We start from the raw sequence: 17,436 nt of genomic DNA, 5'->3' as shown, positions 1-17,436 counted from the left end.
GGATTTTGCGACCTGGGCCTTAATGCCCCATGGTTCTTTGTTTGTTTGTTTGGTCTACATCACTGATTAGGACAACATTTTTCTAAGTGATCCAGTACTGCGTGAACAGCGGAACTGCTGCGTTGTCCCTGCGCTCCCTCAAAGCGCGTCCACTAAAGTGCTTGTTGACAGGCTGTTGTCACAAGAGTCTGACATCATTATGGAAAAGAGCTCAATCCTTTTTGTTTAACCAGAAACTTTCTCTCTTCGCAAATTCGCCAGACTCCCTTGACAAAAGCCGTAATTACAGTACCGCGTAATGAGCGCGTGTCGGTGTGTGAACGTGCTGCTTTGACCGGGGGAGGCAGTAAAAGGAGCGTTTGGCCGCTCAAGCTGCTGTCGCCTGACAGTTTGTTCGATTGCCCCGCTGTAATTGCCCCCTCGGTGGTGAAAGCGAATCCAAGCTGGGGCCCCTGTTTGCACGCATGGTTGCCTAGAAGACTCCTTGGCACTCCACACTGCAAGAAATGTCCCCTTTCCCCCTGACTTTAGTTCAGCTTACACTGTGCACACCATTGCAGCGTGTAGACAACTGGCTGCAGGAAATAATGTCTCATGTTACATTTCTCCTTTTGACAGACTTTTTTAAACTCATGCAGCACCGAGTTAGATTCTTATCAGCAGCTTCGCGGTTCATGTCTGTGCAGGTCGCGCCTGGTGTCCGGAACAGGAATAGAAACCAACGGCTGCCTGGAAAGATCCAACAAACATTTTAAAATAAAACAATAACTTTTGGCTGATGGGAATCTGAAGGGTAGTACACGTCTCGTGCAGTCGTCTCTGCCCCCAGGCCGATGGCACTTGTTTGACAGGGACTTTAACTCCTCACATTGTTTTCCTTTGAAGTGACTTGAAGAAAAGTTTCGGTTTGAATGAGCCAAGTTCAGTCACAGCGCAGCGCGCGTGTCGCTACGGCAGGACTTGTTCTTCAGGTGGATATTTTTTGCAGCGCCCTCCCCCCCCTCACCCCAATCCTACCCCCTCCTACTCTTATAAAGCTGAGGTGTAACCGCAGCTGCCACAGTCCAGAGTTCAGCAGCCGAGCGGATCTTTACCCACATGTCTTTGTTTATGCATCCAGCCACACACTGACTGCTCCTCTGACTTTGAAGCTGTTTTTTAATTCCTTCCCAGAGCGTTTTTACTCTTTATATTTTTTTCAGCCGACGCTCTCTGTTTCCTCCTTCGGACCCGTTTGGATTTTACGCACAAATTTCCCTTCCGTGGACCTCCGGCGCTTTCTGTCCTGGACGCCCCGTGCCGACACGCTATGGCCCGTTTGTTACTGTCGTGTCTCCTGCTGTTTGTATCAGCGCAGACGGTGAGTAGCACTGCCAGGACACTTGCGGGAAGTCAGCTTACTTTTTTCACTTCACAACCGCGGTGGGGTTTTTCTCTGCTGGTTGCTGGTGACGCGGGGAGCTTTGGAGACGGGCGCTTTTACGCGCAGCGCGCCGACCTCCTTTTATAGTTTTACTGAAATTCTGCGGAAACTATATTACCTACATTTAATTTCACATATTTTTGCATACCTAACTGGTAAATGATGCAGTGCAGAGAGTCAGAAGTCACTAATACCATCGATGTCTGCAGAAATTACAAGAACGGAAGTTTCATTGAATATGCTAACGTATTATAACCTTTATGCATGTTTGCTTGTGTTCTGTGTATTTTCTTCATCATCTATTATTTTCTCACATCCGGTGATATTTTATTTCTACTCAGTGTTTGAACCTTCCCTCCCCCACTCCTCTGCCCCTCTCAGGCCCTCTCCTCCGGGGTCTTCGAGCTGAAGATCGACTCCTTCACCAGCTCCCGCGGTGTCTGCCAGTCCCAGGACTGCCAGATATTTTTCCGCGTGTGTCTCAAGCACTCGCAGGACGTCATCAACCCGGAGCCGCCGTGCACATACGGCACCGCGCTCACCCAGATCTTCGGCGCTGACTCCGACTCCATCTCCAAGAGCGCGCCCATCAGGGTGCCCTTTCACTTCAAGTGGCCGGTAGGTGACGAAAATCACACGGGTTCTCTTCAAAAGTCTGAGTTTTAACACCTTTAGACCTCCAAAAATCTGCGTGTTCCACGTCCCTCTTGATAAATACTTTCTTATATCTACCTCTTTGTCCACAAATAAGGTTAAGAGTATGCAGCTACAAGACTGAAGGAGGGAAGTTTTCAGCTTGTTAAACACACAGATAACATAGAAGGACGATATTGAACCATACGAATAAAAAATGACTGTCCTGCAGGACAAACAGTCACGCAACGCACATGCAGGTGCAACCATTCCTTGCCTGATAGGTCTGCTCATTAATTGATCCGGTCTAACTCATTTCAGGGGACTTTCTCTCTGATCATTGAAGCCTGGAACGCGGAGTCTTCTGGCCTCGAGCCTACAGGTAAACTGCTGCTGCAGTGTCGCTGCTTCACCGCCAGGCGGCGACACAGGCGCTGTCTCCACTTGACACACACAAACACACACGCACACACCGCCTGGAGAGGACAGTTCCTGTTTGCTTAAAGTAAACAAACGTTAATGCAGGAGTTCAGCCGTGATGAGCCGTTTAACTGTGTCTGTTTATATTCCTGCAGATTTTAGACACGCTGTTAAATATGAAGCCCAACTATTGGACACTTGCCACAACAGATGTTAACACACTAGAATCCCCTGTCATCTATAAAACTTGCTTTGAGTACCACAGACTTACTATAGAGCATCAGTGAAATGGAAGAGATGCCACAGGAGGTCACTATCAGATCACACAAACATAAACTCCCCAAAGAAGATTCTAGAATATGAAAGCGTTTTTGCATTATTTGAACTGTTTAACACATATTCAGGATGTAACAAACCACTCCCTCTAAAAATAAGCCCTTAGGTATCTGACACACAATAAATTCTGACATCTCTTCTCTCGTTCACCCAGAGAACCAGAACAACCTCATCAGCCGGATGGCGACCCGCCGCAGGCTGACTGTCGGGGAGGAATGGTCCCAGGACGTGCAGTTCGGCAACCAGAGCGAGCTACGCTACTCCTACCACGTGGTGTGCAACGAGCACTACCACGGCTCCGCCTGCTCCGCCTACTGCCGGCCCCGCAACGACACCTTCGGCCATTTCACCTGCGACGACGATGGGAACCGCCACTGCCTGGAGGGCTGGATGGGCGAGTACTGTGGTACCCGTAAGTGTTAACACTGAACTTTCCCTGCTCCCTGTAACTAAACCCTGTCTCTGTGGTGCGGGGAAGACTTTAACCCATGTTCAAATCACAGCTGTCAGGTGCTTGTGTAAAGAGTTTGCTATTTCATTCTCAAACACTGCACTTAAACAGCTAAACATGCCCAAAACCGCCAGAATGATCCTTGAAGACATCATCATGTTGTTATAATATGGCATTGTGGGTTTAATTTGTGTCTTCACAATCTAATAGTGAACTATGTGTAAAGTGCATTATGATATTAAAAAGTATTTTATTTGCTATAGTATCGATTTAATATTTTTTAAATAATCCTCTAATATGTAAGGATTTACAGTTTGTCTGTAGCACTCAGCAATGACTCTGTTGGGATGTCAGGAAGTTGTGATATTTGTAAAGCGTCCTGAGGGGGTTCATTGCTTTGATTCTCCAGACAGCAATGAAGGTTATTTTTAACTTGGATAATAAATAAAAGGCGGTGACATGGCCTGTAAAATGCATTTCTAACAGTAGTGTGACCCCTCCTCCTCCTCCTCCTCCTCCTCGCCTCTCCCTCCATTTTTATTCTAACGTTTCTTCAGACGGGGAGCAAGGAGGTTGGGGGGGGGCTTGGCGCTTAATTTTTTTGTCCAGCGGCCTTGAAATTGTTAAGTCAAGCAGTTGTCAACGCCATCGCTGGCCCTGGTGGCTGTGGAGGACAACAAAAAAAGATCTTAGAGCTTCTGTCGTTTCCAGCGTGTGTGTGTTGGCTCTGAGGTCTGCTGCTTTTGTTTTGAGCTCAACAATGGGCCCCTGGTCGGCCCCCACTCGGCCCCCGGCCTGCACGCCCTCTTTAACAGGGACACGCGCTGGAGCTTAATGTGCGCTGCCTTGCGTGAAAAGAGACGGCATGTGTTGCTTTTGTTGTGTGGGCCAGCTGCTTCGTTCACTACTTAACAAGCACTTGTAGGGGAGTGTGTGTGTGTGTGTGTGTGTGAGAGAGGCCCTGAGAGGGGAGTTGTTTTGTGATTCGAACGAAGAACTTGAGACTCACACACACACACACACACATGCACTCACAGTAATATTCTCTCCTTCTCTCCCCCCTTTCTCCCTTTCCCTCTCTTCCTTTGACTTCCCTCCCTGCCTGCGTTCCCTCTCCTCCTCCCATCAGCCATCTGTGCAGTGGGGTGCGACAAGGATCACGGTACCTGCGATGATCCCGGGGAGTGTGTGTGCCGGCAGGGCTGGCAGGGCGAGCGCTGCGACCAGTGCGCCCGTCACCCCGGCTGCGTCCACGGGACCTGCCAGCAGCCCTGGCAGTGCAACTGCAAGGAGGGATGGGGCGGCCTGTTCTGTGACCAAGGTGGGTTCAACCTCAAAAACTGCCCAGCCTGTCGGGTTGACAGGCAGGTGACTGGTTTATTCACAGGTTCACTCAAAGATCCACAAGCTTTGGTCGGTGTTCTACCAGTTTTAGGACAAAAAACAAAGCATTTTTGCATTTTTTCCCTGTGTAGTGAGAATTTGAAAACACAGGGATTATGACTAATAATGAGTGTTGTCCCTCACCATTGTCGCTGTTAAAGCAGACTAACGTAGCTACTGACCCACAAATCATGTCAGTTTTACTGTCGACTTACTAACCAGCCTGTTTTTACGCTTTAAATAAGTCTCACATCAGACTCCAGCTGTTTTCATAATTTGGTATAATTTAGAATCAAATCACACCATCTAAATTTTAGAACCTCTACCAGGTTAATTTTATGTTTTTTCAATAAAAATCACCTTGCAGAGACTTAAAATCTCCCGTAGATAGATTTTCCATCACGGTCAACATCCTGCCGTCATAGATATTTATTTTTTGTTACTGTTTAATAAAATGTTGATGAACTTGCAGACTGAGAAAAAAACTGTGCTGGTGAAGAAAAGCTCAGACATTCAAATGCACATTAATAATTTAATAATGTGTTTATTGTCTTCCCACCCACCCAGACATCGTAGCTCGTGAATACAACAATATTTGACTGCTGAAGTCGAAGCCTCTCGCCAAATCTTCTAGACTTCAAATCCACCTATGCTTTTAAATGCTCCAACCAAAATGTCAAATGCCAGTGTGATCCTTTAAGTATCTGTTTTTATTCACAAATTCCAGTGGTGTTCTTTTACCCATCTGTAGGGGTGGACTACCAGTTTATCATTATATTGATTAATTAAACAACAGTTATATTGTAACTGCAAGACAAACTGTGTAAACGTAAACAGCAGTAGTGATGGAAGTGAAAGGAAACAACAGGTTATAACATCTCATACCACCTTTGCACCTGTGCAGTTTAAGCTTTTTGCCACTGCTTGCAGAATACATTGAATAAATGAATAAGTACCCATTACTAGATTCTGTATTGGGTCCACAGAATTCACTTTAATGTAAAGTTGTTAATCATCTGCATATGAGCAAATAAAAATAAAAGGTTTCCCAAAACCAACATGATCTGCTCTATTTTACTACATTTTTTCATTACTGAGGCTTTTCTGCCTGTTAAAGGTGTAACATTGAAACCTTTATAACCTAAATAAGAAATGCCAACTTATCCACGGTACAAGGTTTTATTTTTTAGATATGAAAGATAATGTAGTCTTTATTCTCTGAACACGGCATGCCTCCATCAGTTCAGCTGACCCGTGGTGTGCCTCAGGGCTCCTTCCTTGGTCCTCTTCCATGTTCCTTTTTTTTCACCTGATTAGGAAGTTGCTCCAGGTGTATATCTTACAATTGTTTACCTGAAAACAGTCCAGGATATATCTGTGCTTAAATACAGTATCATTCAGCTATAAGCTACCATTTAAACCAGCCATGAAGTGTGATCTTGGAACAGCCATGTGTTTGTTTCTGCTCTGCTGCTCTGTCAGCAGTTATAAAGGGTTATTATACTGCTTACAAACTAATAACCAATCGGTGTCTCAGTGTGTCTTTCCAGAGTGAGATCTTTCAGGTTCGTTGCCCCTTAAAGCTTGCATGATTTTATCATTTCTGCTGGCCTTCAGATTTATCACGTCTCTTTATTATTGTGCAGAACATTACAACATTTGCTTTACACATTATGTTTACTTATTTGAATGAGAAGGTTTGACTTGGTATGAAACTGCCCGGATGGAAATGTCGTGACTGTTTTTCAGGCCGAGCAGACAGTAGCAGATTGTAGAATGGACTTTGTGTTAGCAAAATTTATTGGTGAAAAGCTGATGGGGGTGTGAATCTGTAAATTTGAGGGTTCAGCACAAACATCACATCTGCTACATAGCAGCTTTAATTTGGCAGTTTCACACAAATGTATTTCTCATTTGACTCTATCGGGCAAAGAAAGGTTTTGACATTTACCACAAAGCAAGTTTGAGATGTCTATGCAGAAAACACATAAACCCTTATAAACCATTTAATTTATGTTTCAAAAAACCTCCACCAGCTCCCTCCTTTCTTTGCAAATATCTCACCTTTATTTCTTGAGACACTGTATACAATATTACTACAAGAAATGTTATACTGAAATGTAAGTAATGTTCATGTGTCTTCAAAAGTTGATAAGTTAATAAGAAAAGGAATTAAAATTCTTAATAAACCATACAAAGACATCCAGCGCCATTTGTGGCTCGTGTTTTGATTTTTCTTTTTATTATATAGCTTACATTTTCTTATAGCTAACACTAAGTGTGGGGTGGGTCACTAACCTAACCTTGCTGTTCTCATCCTGTTTCTTAACTCCAGACCTGAACTACTGCACCAACCACAAGCCGTGCCAGAATGATGCCTCGTGCACCAACACCGGTCAGGGCAGCTACACTTGCACCTGCCGGCCCGGGTTCACCGGAACAAACTGCGAGAACGAAACCAACGAGTGTAAAAGCAACCCCTGCAAGAACGGCGGCAGCTGCAAAGTAAGTCACTTTTCACACTACATACATCTTCACTGAGATCAAGAACACTTTGTTGAATCAGCCTACAAAACTTTTAGATCGACTTTCAAGTTTGGGTCATTTAGCAGATAGCTTTGTTCCAGAATCAGTGAAAAAGACAATTTTAATTCAATAATATCTGACAAAGACAGAAACATTAGGAAACTAAATAAAAGCATGTTACAGGAGAGGTGCCTGGACTGAGAAATCATCACCTCCTTCCCTCCTCACCTCTTTTTCTCCTCCCGTCTTTCCTCCAGGATTTGGAGAATGATTATTCGTGTGCCTGCCCTCAGGGCTTCTACGGTAAGAACTGCGAGATTAGCGCCATGACATGCGCAGATGGGCCATGCTTTAATGGAGGAAAATGTGTTGAGAACGACGCCGGCGGGTACAGCTGCCGCTGCCCGCCCGGGTACACCGGCTCCAACTGCGAGAAGAGGATCGACAGATGCAGCAGCAACCCCTGCGCTAATGGTACGAACCTTCTGTAACCGCTTCTTTTACTTTTACTTTTAAAACATCATACAGCCAGACTTCCACTCATATACGTAATTTCACAGTGGAATGATTTTGATTTAGGTGAAGTTATTTTTACAGTATTTTTGCGGCCTTGTAGGTGGATTCAGCATCAGTGTAGACCCTCATTCCAGGATCACTTACGTCAGTTTATTACACAGTGAGATATGAACATTGTCATTTTCAAGATTTATTTAAGTGAGCACTCAAAAAAGCTTTATTAGCTATAGAAGAAAAAAAAAAGGTCAAATTTTAGCAAAATCTTTCATATAACAAATTATTTCCTGCATTTCATTTGTTTGTCAACAAGGCCAGAGTGTACCCATTAACCTCTGGATTGTTGGACCGATCCTGTGCTTACTGCATTAATCTGGTGCTGATAAAAGAATAAACATTCAGCATACCACATACATCTGAGGAATGTGATTTCAGAAACACTTGTTTCGGGACCGTCCTGTCAGTACTTGCCAGCTAGGTTAAATTATCTGAGCCACAGAACAACCGCCAAGCCTCTGACTTGTGAATTAAAAGAATCAAGCTATGAGGCTCGGTGGAGATGGTTGAGGCCACTCTGTCTAAACTTTCTAGTTTAGACTTGCAGGTGGCCAGCATTCAACCAGTTCATGTAATCCTTTTTCACTTCATACCGAGTGAAGCAGCTCCAGATATCGATGCATCTTAAGAATCTTGGCTTTTTGTTCCCATCAGTGTATAGCCCTGATTGTTTTTTGCAGTTCTGTGAAACCGCAGTTTTCTCACGATGACCTTGACTGAATGCCTGTATATCCTGACGGGTGGCTTATCAGTCAGTTAGTTATTTATTTATATACCGCAGTTCATCTAATGTCAATCAGTATCAAACTGTTTACAAGAACAGGCTGGTATAATGATTAAATGATGCCACAACAGAGAGTTAAAGTCCCAAGGAACATCCAGAAGATTCACAAACTACTTCATCAGTGGTCTACGCTGATTGGCATTAAAACGTAAATAATGTGTTTGTCTAAAACAGACTTTTGTGGCCTTTTGTGTTGTTTTTAAAATGAGAGACGGCTTTAGATTTGTCAAAGTTGTGACTGCAATAAGTTCTTCGTGTACCCCAGAATACTTGTTTCTATAGGATCTAATTCAGAGACGATTGTGTACACTTAAACCTTTAAATAAATATAGAAGTTAATCCCTTTTCTCCTGCTGATATTATAAAAGTAAAAGACAAGTGGGCCACGAGTTGAGCCCTGTGGAATGCCGCAATTAAAACTGCGGGGGCAGTTACAGATGATCCTTCTGTAAGATAAATTTAAGACTGCAGTCTGTCACAGTACTAATAATAAACTCTGAAATGAGACTGAAACAGTTGACAGTGAGTGATGAATGATCATCGTTCCCAGCAGAAATACATTTTTATAAGTTAGCATACCAACAGTTAAGATGAAAGCACTTAAGGAAAGAAAAATTAAATGTAGTTATACTTTACCTGAAATGACCTTCGACCTCCTAACTAATCAAATGCAAATTCATAAAATCATTCCTGAAGAATCAGTTACTTCCTGAAGAAGTTTCTTTTAAGATTCGGTCTGTATTTATTCAGTTAAATGCACTTAGTGTGTGAATTTCTTATCGCGGGATGTTATATTAGATTGGAGCAGAATGTCATTTAAAACAGTGATCTGGTATAAATAAAAATAATGATTATCTTGGTTTAAAGGCCACTAGTAATAACAAGGGCTAATGTGTTGGAGCTGATCCATGTTAGATAAAGTCCACTTCATTGAGTCAGTTACCTTCAGACAGATAGCGAGAGTGAGGTAAGACACTAATGCCGTGCTTTTCTTAGTAAAATCTGTTGTATCCCAAAGAGCTTTTAAGTTGATGTTCATTGCAGGGTTTACATTAATGTTGATGTTTTGGGTCTCCTCATGAGAAAGTATCGCGTGACACATATTTAATACAGTTAAAAGCGCTTCTTTGAAATACCGCAATAGTAACTTTGCAGTAATTGTGTGTGCAACCCATCTGCAAGTTTTTGCACACATCCAAACTGTGCAAAAACTGAAAGTAGAATAATCACAAACAGCAGTGGATTAATTCGGAAGTGAGTTTTGGAGATAGCAAACGGTAGCTTAAGCCCTCTAAACACAAACATTTACAGTGCACATGCTTGGATGTAATTCAGTCATTTAGTGCACGACATAATGCAGTCAAAGTTCTGTTGGTGCACATGCCAAAGGGAGCTGCATGACTCCACTGAGCTTGGTTCCTCTAGACTCCATCTACAGGATGTACAAGTGAATTTGAAGGCAGTAGTATTTAACTGGGTTGTGACTTTGTCCCACATCTATCTTGTTTGTACATGAAACATTAGGAGAGGTTGAAAAACTGGTCAGGCATGACACGTGAATGTTGTCATTTGTTATTTTTACTGTGTACTCAAATGTGTCTGTGTTGCCAGATTGACAGGAAGGATAGGCAAGGAGAAAAGTAACTGAACTCACGTCACACTTCTGAGTTTGTGAATGAAAACATGAGGGGACATGTATTAAAGGGGACAGCATTTGAGGCCCCCTTTTGCATGTGAGTGCATATGTTTTTGGTAGATTTATCCCCGATTTTCCCCTCCCGACAATCGGAGGAGAAATCTGGTCTGGGGGTGCAGATCCACATTTTTCTGGAGAACAGAAAACCTGTGTTTTGTCATCCTGCCTTCTGCTTTAGTTTTTTCAGACTGCAAAGCATTACTGCAGCAACGTGTTGCCCCACATCAGTTTTGTTAACATCAAGGGAACATGCTTCCCTTGAGCTCACGTGAGGTGGTGCATTACTCTCCCTGCCACAAAAATTCACCCTGTAGTGTGTGATGCATCATTACTTTCAAATCTTGTAGTGCGTGCATGTTTGAGATTAGAGAGAAGAACATGTGATGCAATATAACTTAACAAAATCGGTTAGGGCATTAAAACTCCTGCAGTCTGACTTTCCCGGCTTTACGATCTGACTGCTTTGAAACTTGTTTTGAGATCCAAAGTTAGAATTTCCACCAGTTAATGTATGCAGAGATGGACGCATGATGTTTAGGTTTAAAGCCTCACGTCGGAGGGCAGACAGACTCCTGGACTGCTGTCATGGAGGAGCCTCTGAACATGTCTTATCACCTTCAACACAAACAAACAAGCCTGTTGTTTTTTAGCAGTAACCCTGGCGACGCTCTTTCTCCACCTGGTTGCACTCGTCCTGTCGTCTTTGGCATGAATCCAGCACTGACAGCATTTCCAAGCCTGATAGAGCCGTCAGCGCCTGGCTGATCCACGGCTCATTTCTCTCTTGAAATGCCTGGTGCCTTGTGTGCGTGCCAAAAGAGCCTTACAGCAGTGTTTTTTAATGAGATAATATAGCCCGTTGCACCTCGCTGTGGCACGCAAAATGTATGTGAACCCTGTGTCATTCACTCATTTACTACAAATTGTATTCTTTTTACATCACTGCTTTACCATCAGTTTTTAGATTGATTGCCCTTTTCCCAAGCAGACATTACTTTCATTTTTTTTAAGTAATCTTGCAGAGACTTGTAACGTGCTCCAGAGCAATAATCCATCATAGTCAATAGTGTGCTGAGTTTTATTTTTGTCAAATGTCAGTCAGAAAGACGAGAAAGCATTATCCTTTTCAGATCATCCATGCTGGCTTGTTCTTGTGGGTTTAGTTTTGTGACAACATACCTAATGAATGCTGATGTTCCTACCAGCTCATGAATACACCGTTCAGGTCGGATTTTTAGATCAATCAGTATGATGACGTAGTTATAACAAAAGTAAAATCCAGCATAATGTTTATTGTGATTAATCTGCAACAAGTTTCATATCTCTGCAAGTTGAAACCAAAGGCTGGTTTGTAAAATGTCCAACCGTAAACCAGTAGGATTAAAAAGGTGCAAAAACACTGGCATCAAAGCTGTTCTCATGTCAGATGGACGTCTAGTCCAGTCAGTCCCACTTTTTGTCTGAGAGCAGACAGATAATCGGGATCAGACGGCTCCATTGAGAGAACTGGCATCATAAAATAAAACGTTATCACTTATTATTACAATTAACATACAGTTATCGCTGGCCTGCTGAGCGGAGTCGTCTCTGAGGGTCCCGAGTCAGCCTTCAGTCTTCCCTTAGGTCCTCATTAGCGTGTAGAAACCGCCGCCTGCTTATCTTAAATCAGTCATTCCTGCCTCTCAGTGAGCCTGACTTCGGGGGAAAAAAAACATCCTCATAACTGCTAAGTGGTGGGATGTAGCTGCGCTCTGTTTGCAGTCTTGCAACACAGCAGCTACACAGAACAACCAAATATGGTGCTGGTTCAAGACTTTATTTACACAGCGTTTTGCCTTCAGAGCTGTGTCAGGGGTAAACATCCCACAAGTTCAGTCGCTGCAGGACAAGCGTCCTCAGGTCCTCTACCTCTTGCCAAACAGATATTGATTTGCAACATTTACTGTAAGTCACTGCAAAAACATGTGACTATAATTAATCAAACAATAGACAGAGTCAGTTTAGTTTTTGCTTGGAGTCTTTTCCTCTTTCACAAATCTCTTCAGTGCTTTCTTCAGTTAATAATTTTACAGTCAGCTGCAGCGACAATAGAAAACGTCTCCTCGGGATTTTTCTAATGATGCACACATTTCTCTACTGATGAGCAGCATCTGTTGTGAGGAAATGTTGTAATAAACAAGTTTTTTTCCCTCTCTCCTCTCTCTCCGTCCTCCTCTCAGTCCGGATGGAGACTTCTGTTTTGAACTCCGTATTTGAAAAACGTGGTCAGCTCTTAAGTTCGGTATAGGCTGGCAGAGACACTATAGCGTCCCCCAAGGCTCTGTTCTTGGTCCTCTGATTTTTACGATTTACATACCAGTAAACATCAGATTCAGTTTTGCAGATATGCATGTGATTCTCCCTTTAACATTTCACATGCTTTCAGCAAGTGTTTTTCCTTCATGGCTGCACCCTGTTCTCCCTAATGTGTTAACAACATGTAACTTCCAGCAGTCACTGTCTTTCTTGCTCTAGATCTGTCACAGCCTGTCAGACAAACCTGAGGGCAATGTAATCCAGTGGCAGTTTAAAATCACATTATTTGTTTATTCTTCTCTTTACTCTTACATTTTATTACAGGTTGTCCATTTATTGGGTTTGGTTTGATATTGTCTTGTTCATTATTATGTGTAGTGTTTTCTTGTGAAGCAACCTTTCTCAAGAAGCACTAAACAGATCATTTTGTGATTTGATGTATAAAACATAAAACCTCCATCTTCTGTTATGTGATTAGATGTTTTGCTCACAGCAGCCGTCCTTCTCATTCTGTCCTCACATCCTGTCTCTCTCCACCTGTCGTGTGTTAATAACTGAAATCTTTCTGTCTCCCTGCAGGCGCTCAGTGTTTGGACCACGGTAAACACGTCACGTGCCGCTGTCGGCCAGGCTTCACCGGCTCTCGCTGCGAGACCAACATTGACGACTGCGCCGGCAACCCCTGTCGCAACGCCGGCACCTGCATCGACGGTATAAACGACTTCACCTGCACGTGCACACTCGGCTTCACCGGTAAGGACTGCTCCGTGCGCACCAGCCCCTGCGACATCTTCCCCTGCGACAACGGTGGCACCTGTTACACCCACTTCACCGGCCCCGTGTGCCAGTGTCCGCCGGGCTTCATGGGCGCACGCTGCGAGTACTCTGTCACCAGGCCGACTACAAAACCGCCCGGGAAAGACGATGTCTCTCCTGCGCTGATCGCCGCTGTCGCGCTAGGCCTGGTGACGCTGACTCTGCTGGTGTGCGCCGTCATCCACATTCTGCGTCAGCTCCGCCGGGGCAGGAAGCTGACCGCCCTTTCCACATCTGTGAAGAACGACCTGGAGGCAGTGAACAACCGCAACGCAGTGATCGGTGGGGGTGGACCCAATAACGGGAGCTTACCAGGAGTGCCGCTGGGCAGCCTGAGAGAGAAGGAGGCCTTCCTCCTCTCTGGAGGACAATTTAAAGTGTCCAATAAGGATGCAGCTCTGATGGAGAAGGGCGGAGACAACATGGCCATGTTTAAAAACAAAATGGCCGACTGTAACCTGGCGAAAGAGGAGCAGCACCCGGCCAAGAACAAGTTTGACCTGTAAGGATCTGATGATGGTTTCATGGCTTTATGTTTGTGTATGTGTGTGTGTTCCCGTCCTTTTGACTTTTCCTTCTCGGCACACTCGTCTGTTCTGTGAGGACAGGTTGCTGCATGTTTGTCGTCTGTTATGTGATCACTCCGGTGTTCACAAAGTTATTTTTGCCAAAGTCTTTGTTGTTGCCACTGTAGCAACATTCTCTCTCTCTCTGTCTTTCAACAGACAGAAGTGTGACTCGTCCATCATCGTTCCTCCTCTCAGTTTTGGAAAGGACAATCTGTATCACCCAGTGTTCATCATCCCAGACCAGATGGAGCAGTGTGTGTTTGCTACTGAGGTGAGGACACGTCTACTCAAAGTTTTTTAAAAGATCCGCTGAATTACATTCACGTGTTGTTTGAACAGTCTTGCAGTCTGATCACTCAGCCATTTGTCTATATAAAATATAATAATATAAAATAAAATATATAATATATAGAATCAGAAAGTTTAAAAGTTGTGTGTTTTGATTTGAGCTCTCCAATGCTGGGTGCAATGCTAACAGCTGTACTGTAACAAATCAGTGTGTTGTTTATTTTACTGACACTGTTTGTTATCAGCACTCTGATAATATTGCTAATACTGATCTGATAATTCATTTATTCATTCATATTCTAAATAGTGATCTCATCACAAAGTTTCAGCAATGCACTGTGAGTACACAGATATTTTTTATCTGCTGAGTTAACCTCCAGATATGTGCAGATCTATTAGTTTGACTGGAGTAATACATGTCATATTGTAACATTTCAAGAATCTCTGAACTCTGAATGCAAGACAAAGATGCAAATTAATAACAATAATATGTTGTTTGTTACGTGTTCATAACCAACACATTCATTTGTTTTATAATCATCATTTGAGTTTCTGTCAACTCTCAAACCAGTTTTTAATTAGAAAATGTTTCCTGACTGCTAAGTCAGTCAAGTCAAGTAAATGACCAGATTTTAATGAAGAAATATACATATGGTTTTTGGTTAAAAGTGATTAGTTTGTCTAAAAAAGGCTACATAACAATATGACTTTTAAAATCGGCTTGTTTGTTTCTAGTGATGAATTCATTTTAACATAGATTTGGCGAGGAGTCATTTTATGGACAGTTCATTTGTCCATTTGTTCATTTTGGCGAGCATTTTCACGAGTTTGACCCAAAAGATGTCATCCCATACCCCGATGACCAACCGCTGTTTCTTTGTCTTGTTCTCAGGTGTAACCTCCAGTTTTCAAAGCGCCACTGGAGGAACTTCTACACTGAGGGGCTGAGATTTTTTTAGTCCAGGACAGTTCACCCAGAGGATCTATTCCACACACTTTTTTTATTTAATATTTATTACTGCTGCTCAAGGAAAGGAAGTGTTTTTCCATTCTTTTCTGCTTCGATATTGTCAGTGTTTGGATGACACTGACTCTGAAGAGAAAGAAAGAGCAGCGGCGGGGCAGAGCTAAGAGGAAAGACTTAATGTTTGGCGTCATTTGCACTATTTATCTTTTTTTTATACTTTAAATCTTAATATAATATTTCTGTCTGTATATCTGAATTTTCCTTTGATCAAACGTGAACGAGAGCGACGTAAAGAGTTGTCCACCAATCGGAAAACTCCGGGGCCTTAGCTATGCTCCCTAATCATCGTGGCAACCGTTTCCTGTACACTCTCACAACATGTCAATCAAATCGCCTGAGGACCTGCTAACAGAGACGGGAGGCACAGCCTGAACATTCCCACAGATCATTTATCTCGGAAAGCTTGAACCGGTCAGTTTGTGAAATGCTTTCTATCATCACTCCGTCCATTTTGTTTTATTTTTGCTTTCTTTGGAAGTAAAGCATCACATTGTTGCCTGTTAGAAGAAGAATGCCAGCAGCCTTACAATCACGTCCAATCATATAAACTGAAGTGCCTCTTCTTATAATTAACTCCAGAAGGACTCACAGTGAGCAGAACTGGTTTCTTCTGGAAGCCACTGAGGGTTTTTATATGTATCTCATGTTCAAATCCTGTTAACCCATTCATTTCCACTGGAACCAGCCCTTTTCTACTGTGATGTGTTTTTTAATCCATTATATGTAGAGGACATCCATCCATCATTATCCCATTCTAACCCCAGTCTAGATGATGTTTCAGGTGAATCCGGGAGAGTTTGTACCTCTATCAACAATCAGCTGTTTCTTACATGTTCTCCTCATGACCAGATAATCTACCTTTTAACAGTTTAAGGATAAAATTAATAAAAATAATAAAAGAAAAGTCATAAATGTCACAGGCTGGATGAAGGTCCAGGTCTGTTCTAGCGGTGTTTTCCCCACTGTTGTAAGATTATTTTTCTACAAGCCACAGTCACAGCCACTAAACAGGAAAACATTCAAATTACCCGCTGTTGTCCTGCGACCTTTTATATTTAAAGAAAAGAAACTTTTCCATTGAAGGACTCCAAAGAGAGTTTTTTTAAAAATTGCTTCTTATTTTTATCTAATCCATTTGATACCAAAAATATGTGTTGTTCCTGTATAGGCGTGTGTTTGTGCTATCTTCGTTAATTTAAGAAAACAATGCAATGTGTACATATCCTACGGAATATAGTTTTCTTATTTAAATTTTCCCCTTTGTAAATAATCTTGTATTTATGAAAGAGAATTGTATATATGTCTATGTTTATGTGCCTCATGTCTCGGTCAGAATCAAGAAATATATTTTTTCATAAATAAAGGAGAAAATAACATTAACGTCACTGTGTTGTTTCACACTTCTTCCTATGTGTGTTTATTGTGCTTTGACTTTGGCCATCATGTTAGGTAGACAACCCTACTCCTGTTGCATATTGTAAATTTAGTGGAGTGGCTCCGGCAGAAATGTTATTTTAACAATAATTTGTGGTATTTCTGTGAGGAATAGGCCTGACATTTTATGGAAAGAAAGGCAAAAATGTATATCTGTGATACATTTTCTAAGTGTAGGGTCCACTTACTCCTCAAGTCCAGAATGAATCTCCATGCAGAAGAATTTAAATTTGTTGTTTCTGTCAAACATTTCACAAAAATTAACCAGGGCTTTTTGTTTCTAGAGTAGTGTCTCCACTTGGACACAAATAATAACAATAAATGATCGATAACAATAAAAACCAAGTTTAAGTGGTAATAACATCAGATGCAGTAATCAGAAGATCAAAAAGGCTTTTGATTGGTTGTTACTCTCTGGCAGTTATCTAGTGTAACCACTTCTCTGTGGTGGTGGTGGTGGATGATGAGCACCTGCTGATAAGCTCTTTGGTCATGGTGCTTTGTGTGTGTGTTGTCTGCTAACATATAGAGATTGAAATCCTGCAGCCGATCCAGTCTTCTCTGTCATCTGCATGCGGAATATTCATGATAATCCACGCTGAGCCGTGCAGTTATCACACGGTAACACACAGCATGGAAGCTGATTAGCATCACTGCAGCAGTCTGAGTGGATTATCACATTTACTCCGAGGCCAGCGTGGTGTTTGGAGAGATTCGCTCTTGTAACGGGACTTTTTTTGTTGTTGTTACTGTACTACTCTAACAAACAGGACAAGATGGCGATG

The 17,436-nt window shown here is 42.6% G+C and overlaps 1 protein-coding gene across 1 annotated transcript; it reads left to right on the top strand.

The window, feature by feature from the left end:
- The first annotated feature begins 1,095 nt into the window (after positions 1-1,095).
- Positions 1,096-16,597, top strand: dlc (deltaC). Its single transcript, XM_046074837.1, has 10 exons — positions 1,096-1,360; positions 1,805-2,041; positions 2,378-2,438; positions 2,967-3,224; positions 4,393-4,584; positions 6,982-7,151; positions 7,430-7,646; positions 13,097-13,835; positions 14,059-14,173; positions 15,083-16,597. Exons 1-10 carry the CDS (start codon positions 1,310-1,312, stop codon positions 15,086-15,088), a joined length of 2,046 nt encoding a protein of 681 aa, XP_045930793.1. The 5' UTR covers positions 1,096-1,309; the 3' UTR covers positions 15,089-16,597.
- The last annotated feature ends 839 nt before the right edge of the window (positions 16,598-17,436 follow it).

The sequence above is a fragment of the Micropterus dolomieu genome, linkage group LG17 (assembly GCF_021292245.1).
Source record: "Micropterus dolomieu isolate WLL.071019.BEF.003 ecotype Adirondacks linkage group LG17, ASM2129224v1, whole genome shotgun sequence".
Lineage (NCBI taxonomy): Eukaryota > Metazoa > Chordata > Actinopteri > Centrarchiformes > Centrarchidae > Micropterus > Micropterus dolomieu.
This window is presented reverse-complemented; position numbering and strand designations above follow the sequence as displayed.